General features: G+C 38.4%; 1 protein-coding gene across 3 annotated transcripts in view; it reads right to left on the reverse strand.

The window, feature by feature from the left end:
* The window catches only part of ddhd2 (DDHD domain containing 2), a 60,176-nt gene that overhangs the window by 27,564 nt on the left and 11,539 nt on the right, over positions 1–21,073 (reverse strand). For all 3 annotated transcript variants that reach the window (XM_028803412.2, XM_051922058.1, XM_051922053.1), the window contains exons 2-10: positions 19,363–19,625; positions 13,639–13,834; positions 11,672–11,862; positions 11,085–11,174; positions 4,972–5,092; positions 4,610–4,699; positions 4,274–4,415; positions 2,199–2,407; positions 1,574–1,638 (exon numbers count right to left, since the gene is read on the reverse strand). In XM_028803412.2, coding sequence (XP_028659245.2) covers positions 1,574–1,638; positions 2,199–2,407; positions 4,274–4,415; positions 4,610–4,699; positions 4,972–5,092; positions 11,085–11,174; positions 11,672–11,862; positions 13,639–13,834; positions 19,363–19,625 — 1,367 coding nt within the window. The remainder of the gene's footprint in view (positions 1–1,573; positions 1,639–2,198; positions 2,408–4,273; positions 4,416–4,609; positions 4,700–4,971; positions 5,093–11,084; positions 11,175–11,671; positions 11,863–13,638; positions 13,835–19,362; positions 19,626–21,073) is intronic.

Genomic DNA, 21,073 nt, shown 5'->3' on the forward strand with positions numbered 1-21,073 from the left:
CTATATGCTACACTGATCCCTCTCCCACATGGACAGAGGCAGTGGTGCTGTAAGAATTATGTTTCTAGACTTCTCTAGCGCCTTCAACACCATCCAACCTCTGCTGCTTAGGGACAAGCTGACAAAGATGGGAGTAGATTCAAACCTGGTGGCATGGATCATGGACTATCTTAAAGACAGACCTCAGTATGTGCATCTCGGGAACTGCACGTCTGATATTGTGGTCAGCAACACAGGAGCGCCACAGGGGACTGTACTTTCTCCAGTCCTGTTCAGCCTATATACATGGGACTTCCAATACAACTCAGAGTCCTGCCACGTGCAAAAGTTCGCTGACGACACTGCTATCGTGGGCTGCATCAGGAGTGGGCAGGAGGAGGAGTATAGGAACCTCATCAAGGACTTTGTTAAATGGTGCGACTCAAACCACCTACAACTGAACACCAGCAAAACCAAGGAGCTGGTGGTGGATTTTAGGAGGCCCAGACCCCTCATGGACCCCGTGATCATCAGAGGTGACTGTGTGCAGATGGTGCAGACCTATAAATACCTGGGAGTGCAGCTGGATGATAAATTAGACTGGACTGCCAATACTGATGCTCTGTGTAAGAAAGGACAGAGCCGGTTATACTTCCTTAGAAGGCTGGCGTCCTTCAACCTCTGTAATAAGATGCTGCAGATGTTCTATCAGACGGTTGTGGCGAACACCCTCTTCTATGCGGTGGTGTGCTGGGGAGGCAGCATTAAGAAGAAGGACACCTCACGCCTGGACAAACTGGTGAGGAAGGCAGGCTCTATTGTTGGCATGGAGCTGGACAGCTTGAAATCTGTGGTAGAGCGAAGGGCGCTTAGCAGTCTCCTATTAATTATGGAGAATCCACTGCATCCACTAAACAGTGTCATCTCCAGACAGAAGAGCAGCTTCAGCAACAGACTGCTGTCACTGTCCTGCTCCACTGACAGACTGAGGAGATCGTTCCTCCCCCAAACTATGCGACTCTTCAATTCCACCCGGGGGGGTGGACGTTAACATTATACAAAGTTATTGTCTGTTTTTACCTGCATTTTTATTACTCTTTAATTTAATATTGTTTTTTGTATCAGTATGCTGCTGCTGGAGTATGTGAATTTCCCCTTGGGATTAATAAAGTATCTATCTATCTATCTATCTATCTATGCCACTGAGAGAAATGCTCAGTTCCTCATTGACGGTTATGTCTGTAATATATTTACATTTATTTCTTCAAAGTGTTCTATATACACCAGTCAGGGCCGTCTTAATGCATGGGCACGCTGGGCAGTTTCCCGAGGGCTCCACAAGCATAGGGGCCCCATGCAAATCTATGAAAGTTTTGACTTGCTGAGTGGTTGTGTAGGTAGGGGCCCAAGTGCACTGCTTTGCCCGGGGGCCTATACAGCTGTTAAGATGGCCCCGATACCAGTAATATATATTTTTTTATTAAAATACATATCTCAAAGTAAATGGAAAACTAAATTGAGGATTAAGGTAAAATGGCCAATAATAACTACCAAGCTTCCATTAACTTTGTACTAGTACCCTAACCCATCCTACCTGAGGATTTTTGTGACTTTCTGCATTCTTCTGATTGGTGAGAAGGTCAAAGAGGATGAGAGAACCTGAAGAAAGAAAAGGAAAAACTTAAGGTTTTAAACTTTCATAACTGGCAAAGAAGCAGTTTAGATAGCTTGTTCAAGGCCGCAATGATCTAATGCTGGGGACTGTAACAGTCCAAATCCTTAGCCATAAATCAAACTACAAGCATATACAGTAAGAAGAATCCATATGAACTGACAGAAAATTCAGATCTGCGGAGGCAAAAAATGTCTGCTTCATACAAGATACTAATGAACAAATTTGTAAAAAAACATTTTGGTTTAGACTAAAATAATTAGGGGTGAGAAGAGGGTCCCATGGAATATGGTGAGAGTTGATGGTATTGTCTATCTGGAATCTTCATATTCTCACTTCCTTTGCACTACTCACTTCCTTTGCATACTCACTGTATGACTCCTGGCTGCTGAAATGTTCATTCATACCATATCAATTGCTGCCTGTTTATTTGCTGTACCCACTATGTTCAGTTCAAAAAAGCTGCAAGATACTAATTAATTTACACTTATATGTAACCTATCAAATACACTACCTATCAAATACACTATATAAATTTTGAACTTACCTAGGCTATGGCCTGCCACGGAAACACCACCACTGAATCCAGGATTTCTCTGAAGAAAAAGTCTGTACAGTCGATTGATCTCGGAGGATACCGTATCCACAATTGTCTGACAGTAGGTGGGACTGTTGTAAAAGAACAAGTCTAGAAGTGTATCGTTTGTGAAGTGTCGGAGTCTACTGATACTGGGCAATGTAATTCTCTGAATATCCCTTAAAAAAAGAAAGAAAAAAAAGTAGCAAGCAGTTAGATAAATATTCCACAACTGAGCATTGTTAACTTTTATTTTGTTGTACCTTATTAAGTCTCTTGTATTCATTTTATGGTCAGGAATGTATGGGCACCAAGTTCATGGAGTTAGTACAGATTACAAAGGATTTAAACATCTGAATTGGTAAACAAAAGTTCTGAAAAAGATATAGTTTTCACTAAAAAAACAATTGCTTGATCAACATATCAAGTGAAATGGCTTTCTGTAATATAATACCCTAAGCAGTCTTAACGATGTAAGAAGAGGGGTTGCCTTTACATTAGCAGAGTTCATTCTGATACACATTTTAATTCTGTTTCTAATTAGCTTGGCAGTGTCACTGCTTGTGCAGCCTATTGCGCCTAGGACTTTGTAAAGCTCAAATAACATTATTAAATATCACAGTTACAACTTTGGATAAATGCCTTTTACATAGGCTCACCAAAAAAAAAAAAAAAGAGTGAAAATGATGCACATGGTTTGCACTGTCGTAGGGAATTAGCTGCAGCGAACTGACTTTGCAACGTGTGACTTCAACTTATTGCATGTGAAGTTGGTTTTTGCAGTTGTCATCAGGAAATGAGGTCTGTGCTGCCATTTATCTATTCTTACAAACAATATGCGCTCTCGGATTCATTGGATATTCAAGGAGTAGAAACGCCATGGATTATCCCACAGGGTTTTTGAAAATAAGCTGACATTTTAGGCCTTGAATAGAACCACAAACATCTGTATAAAAATCACCATCATGAGTACCAGACCAGACGTTAAATATTTTAAACTGAGTGTTTCTACTTTACTAGTACTTTATATCCTCAATTACAGAACTTTTTTTTAATTTTTAGTACATTACTAGTGAGGAAAAAACACAATATAGACTATTATAAAATAAACTGGTCAAATGCATTTAATAATTGAGGTAAGCAATTGAATCTATTAATATATATGCTACTCTTTACTATTTTACAATGTACACACAGATACTGTCATGGTCAATATCAACATTCACAAGGGGTTTTCTTTCTAATCCTTTTTGGTGGTGGATTAAAAGCTCTAGTAAGCGAGAACAGGAGCACACCGTGGTCGATCCAAGAAGTTCTTCAAGTGCAGCGTTTTTTTTTCTCACCTCTTCTTTGTAATATGTTTTGCACAGTATACTGCCCCATCACATTTTAGTTTGATGTGTAGTACAGATGTAATTCTCTTTAGACAAAAAGTGTTGAGACAAGCTGTGCATTATAAAGATAACTTTTTCCACTATTGTAGCATAGTACAGTCTAGTCTCCTAGTCCATCCATCCATTTTCCAACCCGCTGAATCCGAACAGTGTCAGGGGGGTCTGCTGGAGCCAATCCCAGCCAACACAGGGCACAAGGCAGGGAACCAATCCCGGGCAGGGGCGCCAACCCACCGCAGGACACACACACACACACACAAACACTCACACACCAAACACACACTAGGGCCAATTTAGAATCGCCAATCGCCTAACCTGCATGTCTTTGGACTGTGGCAGGAAACCGGAGCGCCCGGAGGAAACCCACGCAGACACGGGGAGAACATGCAAACTCCACGCAGGGAGGCCCAGGAAGCGAACCCGGGTCTCCTTACTGCGAGGCAGCAGCGCTACCACTGTGCCACCGTGCCACCCAGTCTCCTAGTCCTCTTTATAAATTATGTAACTTAGTAATTCACTTTCATACTCCTTGTATACAGTGTATACACTTTGACTGCATTTTCAGTTGAGAAATGTAAGTTGCACATTAAGTGACAAATCAATTTAGTGTGCTATAAAATAAATTAAAGAGGGCAAATGCTGCGGACATACTTATCAACTCCTGTGGCATCTCCATGGAGGGCACTGTGCCAATTGACTGGTAAGAACTCCACTCTTCCAATCTCCTGTTGATCATTGTCTTTTCGGAAATGAGTCCGCAGCAGGCATAGTGAAACACTCCTAAAATCATTAACTACAAAGGAAAGAACACAAGAGGAGCTTCAGAAAAGGAAAAGAAGTATCAATTTAAAAGGGTGTACTGGCAAGAAAATTTGCCAAAAAAGTATTAACATTTCATTATCATTAATCCTTGGTGTAATAAGAAAATGTATTCATTATAATAAAAGAATGTCAGCTGGTACTGTTAATTCTTGGAAGGTCACATACCACACTGAATGATGCTTCTAAAACGAAGATCACATGCTGGTCCGATCCCATGAACCATAAAAACCAAGTGGTCCACCTTTTCTGGTTCTCCTTTACAAACAAAACACAGCAAATTATTTTAATCATTCTGTATTAATAAGGAAAAAAAGACTAAGTATTTAAGAGAACTCAGAAAACAAAGGGTATTTTAGTAAGAGTCAAGAACTGGGTCTTGTAGTCACATCACGAGTTTTCTTTTAATTTTTCAAAAAAAGAGTGTTATTGTGGCTACTTACAATTACAGTTCACAAATACTAAAAGACAATTGTTTTCTTTTTTGAAGGATCTTCATTATCAAGAATACCAAAGAACAAATACAATACCTTCAGCAATCTCCACAGAAATATTCTCAACCCCTCTTTTCACTGTTCTGGGGCGACTCTGCTCTACTGGAGATGAGCCCCATTCATCTTGAAACCCCATGGGCTGATACTGCATGATGAGCTGTAAAAACAATTTTAGGGCTAAATTCAAAATATCATGCACTGACTCTTCAAATCTGGTTATTAAAGGGTAGTGCAACATTTTCCTCTTAAAATAAGACATTTATTCTGCCAATGACTCTTTCTTGGTCTGATTGGTGATGGGAAACAAAAACGTTAATATATTTAGTCTTCTAAGAAGCTTAAAACTGCTTATAATCAAGAACCAACAAACCAAAGACAACACAAATGAATACAAAAAATGTGTTCATGCTGAACGATAGGTAAGAAAGCCAACCTAAAGTGACATCATCAATGGAATATCTTAAAATTGTAATTGTATCTACAATGTTTATAAATGATAAAGAATCATACACCGATCAGCCAAAACTCTAAAACCACCTGCCTAATATTGTGGAGGTCCCCCTAGTGCTGTCGTTAGCAAAGAGATCCTTTAGGTCCTGCAATATATACAGTATATTATATATAAATATATATATTTATTACACACACACACACACACACACACACACACATATATATATTATAAACTTGTTTTGGATTGTTTATTAATAAGTGAAAAACTTCACCCGACCAAAACAATTTTTTTAACACTGCACAGTGCAGGTGTATTTATTTTTGTACTTTGTTGGTCATAATGTCTCTACCTGGTAGACGTCCATGCTCTAAGATAAAGTAAAATGGCTCTGCAATTAAACAAACATATTGTGGATTTGACTCATTGTTGGCAGTTCAATTAGTCATTTTAATAACCATAACAGTATGGAAACAGTACAAAAACAGGATTGTGGACATGGGTATCATTAATTAACTCAGTTGGTGGCTGTGGATCTTTGTTGTTTTATTTGAAAGCAGGCTGAGATTTTATGATATTTTTACCACAGAATCTTTGTATAGACTTTGACAACGTCTTTTTTGGACTAGCTTCAAGTTTCATCTTCAATGTGGATCTGGTAAAACCTAAAGTGCCATGTGCATGGTTTTGCACAGAAAATACATGTTAAATATATGTTAAAATAATCGCAAGAATGCCCACAGTTTTATAGTTTGACCTGCTTCTTGCATTTGATAAATCAGCAACATCCATCAACCAGTAAAACAGCATGTATGGGAACATTTGTTACATATACCTATCAATTATATGTATTACCTTTGAATTATTGTGAAAATTAATAATTTAAAAATTTCAACATAGTAATACTTAGTAAAATAAGATGAATACTTTATTCTATTGATTTGCATTTAAAGGGGTCAGCCAATCTTGAGCAGTTAGATTTGTAGCTACTAATTGCAAGCTTTAGGCAGTCTTCCATTTGGTCATCAACAAATACATTGTCCATGATAAATTAATCCATCCCGGACAATGTATTACATCTGCTAGGTTTTCAACTTCATAGAGCGGACCTTGTTTCAAAGCCATCAGGGAAAACAAGGGGAAGCAGAATTTGTTTTTTTATTAATAAAAGGTTGGTGAACTAACGTCACAGTGTTAGGTAAAGTGTACCCAGATTTACAAATATTTTTGTTAATTAAGCCTTTTTATTCTACACTGGAGTTTCCCTAGTCTGTTCTGGTTGGCGATTATATTCTACCTCAAGGCTATATGAGTAGGGTGCTGTAACAACGTGCTGACCAGATACCATGCATGAAGCATTTTACCCAAACTTGCTTCCGATTATTCTTGGTGATTGTAAACAAGGCAAATCTTGGCCACAAACTATTTAAAATTATACAGCCCATTAAGTGCCCTACCAGAGACAGAAATATACTGGACCACCGTTACATAATGTTAAAGCATGCTTATCAAGAGTTCCCCTGTGCACTATTTGAATAATCTGCTTCCAAACTATAGCAATAAGTTAGACTTCTAAGCCTGTGATTAACACTGTGAGAAGGTGGACTAATGAGGCAAAATGGAAGCTGCAGGCCTACTTTGACTGTACAGATTAGGGTGTTTTTGAAGTTGGACAAGCCAACAGACAAATGTGTCAAATCCTATTAACTTCTGAGAGAACATGCACATGTGTCTCCACCAATATCTGGATACAATTTAACAACAAACCATTTTTCTCAGCAAAACATAGGCAACTGCTTCAGGCCAATAAACCTGGGAAGTGGTCTATAAAATTGGGGTCAGAATACTCTTTAGGGAGGAAAAGAACAGACTGCCAAAGAAATATGATTGGTTAAGAACAGGTACTCTGAAAAACAAGTTTCTAGCCAGTGATGCTGCATCGGTGTGGAAAGGCCTTCAAGATATCACCCACTGCAGGAAACCATCCCCCTACGTTGCATAGACTGACAACCTGTACATGTTTTATTGCAGGTTTGAGGAGTATGATGTTGCAACCGGTATGCAAGCAAATTCAACCTTCTTTTCAACATATTTTACCATTTAATCTGCATTACCTGCACTAAACATCTGTGAAGAGGATATGTGCTAACACTTTAGGAGACAACACATTAAGAAAGCAACAGGTTCAGATGATGTATGACCCACCTGCATGAACAGCTGTGCCGATCAATTGGCCTCTGTCTTTACATGATTTTTAACAAATCATTAGCATAGTGCTAAATTCAGTTATGCTGCAAAAAAGCCACAATCATACCATTCAAAAAAAATCCAGCATAGCAGGACTGAAAGATTATAGCCTGTTACTTTGACAACTGTGGTCATGAAAACTTTTGAGACGCTGGTGTTATAAGCTATCTCCCTTGGACCCCTTCAGTCTGCCTATCGATCAAACAGGTGATTGGACAAGCAGTTGGTATGGGTGTGCATTACATCCTGCAACGCCTTGACATTCCTTGGACCTACATAAGGATTTTGTTTGTGAGCTTCAGCATTTAATCCAATCATCTCAGAACTCCTCCAAGTTACACTCACTCAGTTTTCTGGCCCTGACCCCTCCTGTAACTGAAGTACTAATTTCCTGATAAACAGGAAATAGCAGATAGAAATGTGAACTCCCCTCTGGCTCTCGCAATATCAATACTGGTGACCCCTAGGGAGCACTTTTTCACTTATACTAATGAGTGCACCTCTAGGGACCCCTCCGTCAAACTCCTCAAATATGTGGTTAACACAACCATCACTGGACTTCTAAGGAATGAAGCAGAGTCTGCATACAGAAGGGAAGTAAAGTAGCGGGCCCTCTTTGGTGATGAGAACATTCTGGACCTAAACACACTCACAACTGTGAAGATGATAATAATAATAATAATTCATTACATTTATATAGCGCTTTTCTCAGTACTCAAAGCGCTATCCACACAGGGAGGAACCGGGAAGCGAACCCACAATCTTCCACAGTTTCCTTACTGCAAAGCAGCAGCACTACCACTGCGCCACCTATTCCCTCCCTAGAATATGTGGACACACAAATAGGGGTCTACAATCCAATCTATGCTCAGCTTTTGCTTTAGCGGAAGAATAAATCAAGTTTTCTGCACATGTATCCATGCACATGTATTAAAAGTAGCATATGTTAAATTTAAATTGCATTCATGAAAAAAGAAATTACAATGTATTTTTTTTTGCTCGCCTCCACCCCACCTTTATACAGTTCAAAAAGATCAATGGGATTAAATATTTAAAACAGGAACTATGGCATCCCATCTTAGCAAATTTGTAATATTTTGATAAACTTATGGTATTAAAAGTGCATCACAGTTGTACAATGTCTCTATTTAGAGTGAGGAAGAATTCACAATAGATGTGGACTAATTAACATGATGTCAATAATTAGACAAGAACTCAGCATTTAGTACAGTTAATGAGTTCTTATTTGTCTAGAATGGAGACCTTCTACTGCATTCCATTGTTTCAACTCTTACCTCTGTAACAAGCAATACTCTGTCAGAATTAGCAAAACCAGGTCCTCTTTAGTGTCAGTCACATGAGGGGTTCTTCAGCAGGTCCTTTCTTTCTAAAGGTACACATTTCCCCTTGGCAATATTACTTGTAGCTTTGGAGTTGTTAATCTTTTTGTTAATGACCTGCAGATTTATTTCAGAGTTAAACATTGGTGTTCAACAGAGATCTCAAGGCCCATACTTGCCTTGGCAATACTAATTTTTTAATGGAATACATAGCATTGTATTGCTCCAACTCCAGTTAATACAATCCATATAGTCAGTTTTTTTGTCCTACAATGCCCAAAATGTACAGATTAGATTTAGGACGATTCTAAACTAGCTCAGAGTGTGAAAGGGAGCGTGAGATTATGTGAACGTGGTCCTGCAAAGAACTTTAGCAGTGTCCAATGTTGGTTACTGTCTTGCGTCTAAAGTTGTTGGGATAGGCACTGCCCTGCACCCCAACCTGAATTGGATTAAGCAGGTTAAGAGCATTATGCTAGATGGAACACAACTTGTTAAATCTAAATTGAAATGAAACAGGGCCCATCCTAACTGACAGGAAAGACCAACTTAACAATGAAGTTCTCTTCTTTCTACTAAGTAATGACACAATCATACCTCCGGTCACCTGTGACAAAAAACACAGAGGTAATTGTTGATTCTGTTTTTTTTCTTATTCAGCTCACATAAATCACAGAGATTCTCCTTCTAATTCACTTTTTTCAACTGCCTTAAAATTCTGCTAAAACATCACCCAGACTTGCAGCACTGAGCACATAACACATGTTCATTCCAGTTTTTACTGTTTAGGGCTTTACTTTGTTTTCTGAACCTGGCTCTTCTGTTTCTATTGTTGCTCTTTGAATATTGCATGGAAAAGGCAGTCTATAAATACAATGTATTACTATTATGAGGATAAATATAAATAAAAAACAGCTGACAGAACAGAAACTGAAATAGTAAAGTAGATAATGCACTACTGTGCCAACTAAATTATTATTTCTTAAACATTCATTCAGTTTGATTAATTGCAATGGTATGTTTTTACCATTTTAATTTTACTTTATATTTGTGTACACTTGTATACAATCTCACTGAGATTGCACGGGTGGTGAACCAGCTGAGGGGAGGAAAGGCTGCAAGGATCTGTGGCATCCGGGGTGAACTTCTCCAGGCTGGTGGTAAGGCTGTCCTCTTGGCATTGCAAGCAATCTTTGCTTCCATTTGGGAGACTGGCATCATTCCAACTGACTGGAAAACGGGACTTGTCATCCCTATCTGGAAAGGGAAGGGTGATTGCCAGGATTGCAGCAACTACAGTGGGATAACACAGCTCTTGGTTCTAGGTAAGGTCCTTGCTGGGGTCATCCTCAATAGGATCTGTGATCACTTGCTCACCTACCAGTGACTGGAACAGTCTGGTTTTATGCCTAAGAAGTCTACCATCGACCGCATCCTGGCATTGAGGGTTCTCATGGAGCGCAAACACGAATATCGGCACAGGTTCTTTGCAGCCTTTGTCGATTTTTGCACGTGTTCGACTCAGTTGATCGGGCTGCCCTGTGGAACATCCTAAGGTTCACGGGATCCCCTCGAGGTTGCTGGATATCATGGCTGGCGTGTACACTGGTACTGTGCGTGCTGTGCACAGTGGAGGCAGAACCTCTATGTTTTTCCCAGTTGATTCTGGGGTTCGTCAGGGTGTGTTCTTGCTCCTACTCTGTTCAGTGCTTGTATGGACTGGGTGTTGAGCAAGGTTGTGGGGTCCAGCGGCTGTGGGGCATCTATTGGTGAAGAAAGATTCACGGATCTTGACTTTGCTGATGATGCTGTGATCTTCGCGGAGCCAATGGAGGCTCTGATCAGGGAGCTCAAGAAACTGAATGAGGAGTCTGAGCTTGTGAGTGTCCTGATAAAAACCAACATCCAGGCCTTTAATGACCTCTGTACCAGTGCATGCTCCCCAACTTGACTTGACTTGACACTTGTATAGAATATATAATAAATAAAATGGTCAAATAACAGCTAGAGTTTACAATTTTCTTGGCCTTCTTTCAGTTCAAAAGCTTCATACTTCCAGCTGAGGTTGTGGATCCCCAAAAGTCACAAAAGAAAAAAAAAATACTACCAACCTTTGGGTTATGGAGAATAAATGTCTCTCCTGTTGGAAACTCGACTTTTTTTCTCCATTCATCTAGAGTCACAGCAATCATATAATGTTCCTGCAGGAATACAATATTCATAGTCAAATTAATTAAGATATTAAAGTCAAGGAGAAAAATTATTCAGATTTGTAAAAATTTTCTATAACCTAAAATGTAAATATAAAGCTTATCCAATCTGTTTTATAGCAAATCTATCTATAAACTGCCATACAGAACCAGAAACTGTCAGAAGAGGCAGAAAAAACAGTCTAATCCTACTATCAAAGCAGAACTGGATATTAAACATCTTCCAGCAATTTAAGATTAAAAAAAGCGTAAAAACAATTTGAATGGGTTAATTACACAGAAAATGTCCAATGTTAACAGTACCATGGATTTAAAATCAGACTGATGTGAGTAATTAGTCTTTCTTAATAAGGCATTCTGAAGAGGCGTTGTAATCCTATCACATAAAAAAGTCACAACTGACCTCTCTTTAGTCCACATGCCCCAAGATTAACCGTCTTATTCCAAACTCAATACAGCCTCACAAAGACAGATTAGAAACAACTCACCTCCAGCTGGTCACTTATGGCTTCGGGGTAGGGAATGAACTTGTCCTTGTCACCTTTGTAAAACCAGCTGCACCTTCTGACCTCCGAGACTGCCTGCTCCCAGTACACCGGGTACTGCTTTCTGTCTGCCAGATGCACGTCATATCGCCCTCCCTCCGTAGAAACAATTACCTTCTCCAAGCCTTCTGTTGCTAAAGGATAATAAGAGGGGACAAAAATGTCTAAGGAAAATATCACTTTCTGGGAAACAAGGAGAAAGACTGATGGTCTACTAAATCACACAAATTATCTTTACGTGAGAAAGAAAAAAAAAATTGCCAGTAAAGCAAAGAATAATAATATAAAAACTCCTGTTATATTACAAATCACAAATGCTTCTCAAAAGCATAGGTAAAAATATCACATACATATTTACAAATCATCACCTGTTTTGTACGTTTGGTATCACTATTTAAAGAAAACATGAAATAAATAATTTCTTTAAAATGCTTCAAAATTTTGGTTTTAGTTACATGCACCCTGTTGATCACTGGTGTCCTTGGTGGGTACAAGACCTCTGCCCTGCTGAAGGCTAGAGCACATTTCATAGGGTGGAAATGTTCCTCCACCTTGATTGTATAAAGTCATTTAATTATATATATATATATATATATATATATATACAGTAATCCCTCCTCCATCGCGGGGGTTGCGTTCCAGAGCCACCCGCGAAATAGGAAAATCCGCGAAGTAGAAACCATATGTTTATATGGTTATTTTTAGAATGTCATGCTTGGGTCACAGATTTGCGCAGAAACACAGGAGGTTGTAGAGAGACAGGAACGTTATTCAAACACTGCAAACAAACATTTGTCTCTTTTTCAAAAGTTTAAACTGTGCTCCATGACAAGACAGAGATGACAGTTCTGTCTCACAATTAAAAGAATGCAAACATATCTTCCTTTTCAAAGGAGTGCAAAGCAAGCAGTCAAAAAAAAAATCAATACGGCTTTTTGGCTTTTAAGTATGCGAAGCACCGCCGGTACAAAGCTGTTGAAGGCGGCAGCTCACACCCCCTCTGTCAGGAGCAGGAAGACAGAGAGAGAGATAGAGAGAGATAGCGAGAGACAGATAAAAAAAATCAATACGTGCCCTTTGAGCTTTTAAGTATGCGAAGCTCCGTGCAGCATGTCCTTCAGGAAGCAGCTGCACACAGCCCCCCTGCTCACACCCCCCTACGTCAGCGCAAGAGAGAGAGAGAGAGAGAGAGAGAGAGAGAGAGAGAGAGAGAGAGAGAAAGTAAGCTGGATAGCTTCTCAGCCATCTGCCAATAGCGTCCCTTGTATGAAATCAACTGGGCAAACCAACTGAGGAAGCATGTACCAGAAATTAAAAGACCTATTGTCCGCAGAAACCCGCGAAGCAGCGAAAAATCCGCGATATATATTTAATATGCTTACATATAAAATCCGCGATGGAGTGAAGCCGCGAAAGGCGAAGCGCGATATAGCGAGGGATCACTGTATATATATCTATCACAGACCTTCTCTTCCATATATATATATAATATAATAATAACTTAGCTTTGCTAAGGTTTGGGTATTGTTTTGTGCACATCCTAGCTAGGTAGACCTGTTCCAGATGAACATACATATCTTTAGTGACTGGTAAAAAAATGGATTGTAACATTTAAATACAAACAATTTTCAGTTCATCCACTTTGGTGCAAAATTTTTAAATTTTCATTTGTCAAAATTAAGTATTTTTTTAATTATGTATGTTACCCACGGATAGAGGCAGGAGATCGGAGGTCTAATTATTTACTTTAAAATTCAAACCATATCATAATATAAGAATTCAAAAAAGAAAAGTATTATTACATGGCAACTTTTTTCAGTCTCCCCAAAAAGAATTTAATATGGACAAGTTCACATACATCTGAGAGAGAAAACCTGTCATTAAATGCGGTACTTCTAAATAAACCTTACCAGAGTTAAATGCTTCCTCAAGCTTCTGTGAATCTTCTTTACTAAATGGCACCCAAGTGTCTTTGAAATCCGTTTGTTTGCAGTAAAACCAGTGAGGGCGTACAGGTTCATATGAAGAGAGGCTCGCGTCTATGTCAACAAACTCAAATGAGCTGCTTAATGAGGGTGATGCCTCACAGTGCTCTGCAGTGGACATCTGAGCAAAAAAGTAAAATAGAGAGCTATTGGTCTTTTATGTTTTACAGCCAGGAAAGATAGCTTTAACAAAAAATTGAAAAACTTATTTGATTTTTAAAAACAGAATGGAAGTACACACTTTATCAAATCTGATTCAAACACCGATTTTCAGTTGGTATGTAATTTTCAAGTAGACTTTGTCAGTCTTATTGGATACTTGCCTAAAGCAGGGGTTCTCAAATATTTTTCAGATCTGGGATACTTTAGTAGTGGGGAAAAAAAATTACAAAACCCCACTAAATAATTTTAAATAATTAATTTAAAATAAATAAATAATTTTGTGAATTTCCCCTTGGGATTAATAAAGTATATCTATCTATCTATCTATCTATCTATCTAAAGGGAAACACCAAGCAAATAATTTACTATAACAAAACACAAAAAACTCTTGAAAGTAAAAGACCTTTTTCAGATTATTTAGTTTTAGAACTGCACTGCACCAAATTTTTGCAAATACTTTTAATGATCATGTACCTGGTAAATTAGTGAGATGGGTGTGCTTCTCTTGGCCTGCATAGTTTCTCAATACTGGGAATGATGAATGACAGGCAGACTCTGTTAACATTCTCCACATGCAAACGTGCCCTTCACTTTGTCTTAATAGCAATCAGATTTAAGAATGATGACTCACAAAGCCAAACTCTACATAACTGTCATCATATTTTTCTTTTTTAGATGAAGCTGGCTTATTTTCACTTCATGATGTAGACACTTGACCCAAGAATCTATCCTTTATTTGGAGATATTTTTCCCCCCCACTAGCTAACTAGCTTCAGTGAAACTGAGTAGAGCAGACTACTGATTGATTGATGTTCATGGGACTGACATCAGTATACTGTATACAAAATGACTGATGCAAGGCTTCCCAATGATTTCTATTAGCTCTGGACATTATGGGAGTGACTGGCACAAATGTAACCTTGTGTGCTAATGCTCAGGGCAAGGGGTTTCAGCATCATTTGACAAAAATCAAGTTTTCTAGATTACTGTATTCCCCTTACAAGCTGACACGCAAGACAGAGCAGCACAGGTTGACAATCAGTCAGGTTTTAAGTGGCTGCCAGAAAATTGTGTTTGTGGGATATCTTAATGACTCTGCATGCACTCACGGCTGCTTTATCTGCAAAGTTTTAGGTCGTTTAACACCTTTGGTTTGTTTAATAAAGGACAATATTGTTGACATTCTAATCAGATGTCTAGTGGTAGTTGTTTAAAATAAGTGAAACGGAGAATAAAGGAGAAGAGAATAACTAGACCATTGTTATACTAAATATATATGGTATTTATGACTTACTAAATTTTACCAGTTATTTTGTGAACCCATAGCCTCTACTTTGGGAAACACTGAACTAAAGGTGATGCTGCTTTATACAGTGGACCCTAAAAGTACAAATAGTGTGCATTTCACATACTACTTGAAAAAACTATTTGTTATTACTAAAGAGGCTTTATGCTGCACATATTGTACAGATCTACTTAAAACGAAGACCATGCATGTTGAACAAACACACATACAAAAACAAAATATAATGTAATTTTGTACCCAGAAAATATATCACTTGCATTTCAGAACAGATAATCCACCTTAAGTTAACATTTTTGGGCCTAGCCAGTACTTGGATGGGAGGCCATCTAGGACAAACTCTGGTTGCTGATGGAAGAGGTGTAGGTGACGACTTTAGGGTCCAGCAGTGACAGGGACACTATACTGTATAAAAATTGGAACCATCCTACAGATGAGGAACAAAACTGAGGCCCTGACTCTCTGTGGTTATAAAAGATCCCTGGGAATCTTTAGAGAACAGTAGGGTGTTTACCAATGTCAAAGCTAAATTGCCCACCATGGTATGTTAATTTTTCCCACTAATCATCCTCTGTCTCTTTTTGGCTAAATATCTCTCTCACCCCTTCATAACTTAATAGCTAATGTTTGGCAAGTGTGTTGGTGCAACAAATGGCTACTGTCACATCATCTAGGTGGATGATACACATTGGTGGTGGTTGAAGTGGTTCCCCACTGTCTATGTTAGAAAAGTGCTACATACAGTGCATCCAGAAAGTATTCACAGCGCATCACTTTTTCCACATTTTGTTATGTTACAGCCTTATTCCAAAATGGATTAAATTCATTTTTTTCCTCAGAATTCTACACACAACACCCCATAATGACAACGTGAAAAAAGTTTACTTGAGATTTTTGCAAATTTATTAAAAATAAAAAAAAACTGAGAAATCACATGTACATAAGTATTCACAGCCTTTGCTCAATACTTTGTCGATGCACCTTTGGCAGCAATTAGCCTCAAGTCTTTTTGAATATGATGCCACAAGCTTGGCACACCTATCCTTGGCCAGTTTCGCCCATTCGTCTTTGCAGCACCTCTCAAGCTCCATCAGGTTGGATGAGAAGCGTCGGTGCACAGCCATTTTAAGATCTCTCCAGAGATGTTCAATCAGATTCAAGTCTGGGCTCTGGCTGGGCAACTCAAGGACATTCACAGAGTTGTCCTGAAGCCACTCCTTTGATATCTTGGCTGTGTGCTTAGGGTCGTTGTCCTGCTGAAAGATGAACCGTCGCCCCATTCTGAGGTCAAGAGCGCTCTGGAGCAAGTTTTCATCCAGGATGTCTCTGTACATTGCTGCAGTCATCTTTCCCTTTATCCTGACTAGTCTCCCAGTTCCTGCCGCTGAAAAACATCCCCACAGCATGATGGTGCCACCACCATGCTTCACTGTAGGGATGGCATTGGCCTGGTGATGAGCGGTGCCTGGTTTCCTCCAAACGTGACGCCTTGCACTCACACAGAGAATTTTCTTTCTCATGGTCTGAGAGTCCTTCAGGTGCCTTTTGGCAAACTCCAGGCGGGCTGCCATGTGCCTTTTACTAAGAAGTGGCTTCCGTCTGGCCACTCTACCATACAGGCCTGATTGGTGGATTGCTGCAGAGATGGTTGTCCTTCTGGAAGGTTCTCCTCTCTCCACAGAGGACCTCTGGAGCTCTGACAGAGTGACCATCGGGTTCTTGGTCACCTCCCTGACTAAGGCCCTTCTCCCCTGATCGCTCAGTTTAGATGGCTGGCCAGCTCTAGAAAGAGTCCTGGTGGTTTCAAACTTCCTCCACTTACGGATGATAGAGGTCACTGTGCTCATTGGGACCTTCAAAGCAGCAGAAATTTTTCTGTAACCTTCCCCAGATTTGTGCCTCGAGATAATCCTGTCTCGGAGGTCTACAGACAATTTCTTTGACTTCATGTTTGGTTTGTGCTCTGACATGAACTGTCAACTGTGGGACCTTATATAGACAGGTGTGTGTGCCTTTCCAAATCATGTCCAATCAACTGAATTTACTACAGGTGGACTCCAATTAAGCTGCAGAAACATCTCAAGGATGATCAGGGGAAACAGGATGCACCTGAGCTCAATTTTGAGCTTCATGGCAAAGGCTGTGAATACTTATGTACATGTGCTTTCTCAATTTTTTTTATTTTTAATAAATTTGCAAAAATCTCAAATAAACTTTTTTCACGTTGTCATTATGGGGTGTTGTGTGTAGAATTCAGAGGAAAAAATGAATTTAATCCATTTTGGAATAAGGCTGCAACATAACAAAATGTGGAAAAAGTGATGCGCTGTGAATACTTTCTGGATGCATTGTAAATGTAATTAATTATTAATCGCTTGTAGGAGTGGGAGTAAATGGTGAATCTAATATTTTTATGATAGTGTTGTATGAAAGTGGTGACTCCCTTCATTAAGTACTGTATGTCAAATTTAGGCTGATGAAAGTTCATTAGTGCTCAAAATGTCAGTTATTTATATTCCAGTGATACCTAACATTCATATTCAAGGGAGAAGTAACAGAATGATTTACAACAAATAGCTCCTCATGGGCCTGATTAGTAAAATTAGCCCATTTCAGCAGGATCAGAAATAAGGGAGGAACCAATTCTAAACAGGATGCCAGGGAACATTCTCATACTCCCTCTCAAACTCACACACATCCATGCATAGCTAATTTACAGCACATTTTTGGGAAAGAAAAACAAAAAGACACTTTAAACATTCCAAACTCAGCAGAGTGAATGACATGAATGGGATTTTTCCAATGTTTTTAAATTACAACTCCAGCAGAAAAGTGAAAAGTATGTGTGCACTAAGTAATCATAGGCAAAGTACAGGACATCTTTTAACTCTGGTGAAACAATAAGGCTGAAGACAGTTACCCCCTGCTGGTGTAAGGAAAAGCTGAAAGAAAGCTCACACTTTTCAAAGAGTTTGTATCTTTAAAAAATAAATAAATAAAATTATGTGTTCAGGATTGCAGGGAGCCACTGCCTATCAGGCTGCTTTGAATTTATGTATATGACAAGTAAAAATCCACTATACTTTTGTACTGCAATTGCAAAAATAGATTTAGACATATTATTTTTCACTAGTAAGCTGAGAATATTTACATTTTTCAATAGCTGCACTTAAAACATTTAACAGCTCACATGCAAAAGTTGTCACAAATATTTTTGTCCACTATTTCAATTGTAGCAAAATTTGTTTTGAAAGAGCTCTATTTTTATCAAGAAGGGCCTTGGTTATGGTCATCTGGACTTATGCCTATCCCATAGATATGAACTAGCACAAAAAGCTGTTGAATATGTAGCAGCAGTTACTAATTTTGAGGAAAAGTACAGTTGTGTATGCATGTTTTCATCATTTCAATCATTTTGTACTTTTGTTTGCAAGTATCACTGAATGTAACCTGGTAGCAAGTGTAGCAGTGCAATAAACTCAGTTACACGTAAGTTACTATACAGACAAATCACTGATTGTAATTCCCAGCATCCTAAGTATGCCCTGCAGCTGTGCTATTTCAAAGTATAGCATGTCACTGCTGAGGGATTAATCATCAGTTAGTGGTGGGCTTTCGTGCCATCATTATGCCTGTTCTAACTCTATAAGGTAATGTGCAATTAGCAAAAATTACAGAATACTTAAGTATAACTTGGACATACTGTACATACCTGCTTTGCAATTTATCTTACATTTTTTGTGTTTTCTGATTAAGAGTGCAGTAATATTGCTTTACCATCATTTTACTAATAAGTATGAAATGTTCTAATGTACTAGAATAATTGATGGTACAAGTTTTCCATTCTATTTTTCCAATTCCATTTCAGTGCAAGTTTTGACAGAATGTTGTCTTATGCTATGTTTAATTCTGTTCAGTAATGGGCCACAATGACATAGCAAAAGCTGTGTAGAGTAAACCTACCAGAAACATACAAGTAGATGGCATGGGGGATGAACTCCTAAATTACTCTCTTAACCTTTTTAAACATCACTACAGGTCTATTTCCTTGAATGCAGTGAATAAAACCAAGTACTAGATCCAGATCCTTTGCACCTTTGAAATCCTAAAAAGAATTTTCCATTCCATTCTCTATGCTAAATTACACGTACAAAAAAGAGACAGAAATGTCACTTTGCACACACCTGGCCAGGTATCACGTGTGCTGCAGTCTGATCGTGACTGGTTTTGCTGGAGTTAGGTTTTTTAATAGGATTGCCATCTTCTTTTACTTCGTGTTCTGAGAGCTCATCTGAATTACACAAACTTTGTTGAGGGGATTCTGTGTCACCAGGATGTTTGCAGAATGGCAGGCCCAACATGTTGGCAGCTGCAGTATCCTCGGATGTTCCAACCATTATGGGACCATCTCCATGAAAACCAGGGATCCTAGGAAGATTTGTATCATCTAAAGAAAATAACAAAAGCAAACAAGAGAACTATGAAGCAAGTTATAGTGATGCTCCCTAAAGCAATAAAGAGACATTTTCCGTGGAGAGCATAAGGTTAGAAGCAATTACAAGTTACAGTGGCAAAGTGGAATGTAAAAAGGATAAAGGGTTAGACACAGGTGGCAGAATAAAAAATATTTTTACACAATACAACAGTGGAATATTTAGAAACAAATAATCAATCATTAGACACAGATGGGTTTATAAAGTTCGTAGGGTCAATATTGCCAAATGTACAGAGTAAAGTGAAATTCGTACTTGCATATGCTAATCAATACGCTGCACGTCTACACTCACCGGTGACATGATTAGCAAGTGTAACAACCTTACCTTGAAACTTCTGTTTTTCTTACCTAGATGTATTCATTAGAATAATTTTGACTTTAACAGGCCATTCAGCACAACCATGCTCATCAATCCTATTATCTAAAGTAAGGATATTCTCTGATAAGGTTTCTAAATATGATGCACAATGCCAACATTTAGAAATAGTGCAGTTTAGATTTAGTGCAAAGACAAAACTGAAATTTTGTCACTTTCAAATATGCACCTGAAATAACTAATAACCAGATTAGCAACATTCAGTTAAAATGGAAATTAAATCCTCTTCATTATTTGTAATGCAATAAATCTTTGATTCAGTGTTATTATTCCAAAGTTCTTGGAATATAACCCAAAAAGCAAGTTTGAAATCTCTATGATAAATAGAAAAGGAATAATACAGAAATAATTTAAACCTACATTTACCAAAACTCAGTGATCCTGAGTCAAAGGAAAGGAAGAGGAGTTACATAATTAAGTTAGAATTGGGAAACCATGAAATTTCTCCAAGTAACAATTTACTTCAGTGGGTCTCTTCACACTGCCTAAAACCAAGAACTCTATATTAAAAATTTAAAGGCATATTGTTAGGTTTATTGTTAACACTGATCTGTCCCAGTATGAATAGATGTTAACAAACAGAGCCCTGCAAAACTGACACATCCCATGGAGAAGTGAGGAAAGACATTTAAAGCAATCCAAAACCAGTCTTATATGTGACAGAAAGGCCCGAAGAATAAGTAGAATAAAGTTGTAGTCCATATATAGACATTTGAGGATAATTATCAAAAATAGAAAGCACAAATGAGTTCTTGCCAAATTCTGAAAAAAACTTTGGAAAATTCTTAGCACAGAAAATTTTTAATTTTTAGTAAAATAATTTACACAAAGTCATGAAGAATGTAATATTCTTCTAACTAACTAAGATAAAAGATGAGTGAGCAGCATAGTGGAAAATATCACAATATATTTTTTCATGAGAGAGTATTGCTCCATCTGTTGTTACTCTAAATAACACTATTAGAAGATCCAGAGTAACTATACTGTAAATCAATTAGTCCAGGCACATGCCAATACCATGCTT

Source organism: Erpetoichthys calabaricus, chromosome 1 (genome assembly GCF_900747795.2).
Source record: "Erpetoichthys calabaricus chromosome 1, fErpCal1.3, whole genome shotgun sequence".
In the NCBI taxonomy this organism is placed as follows: domain Eukaryota; kingdom Metazoa; phylum Chordata; class Cladistia; order Polypteriformes; family Polypteridae; genus Erpetoichthys; species Erpetoichthys calabaricus.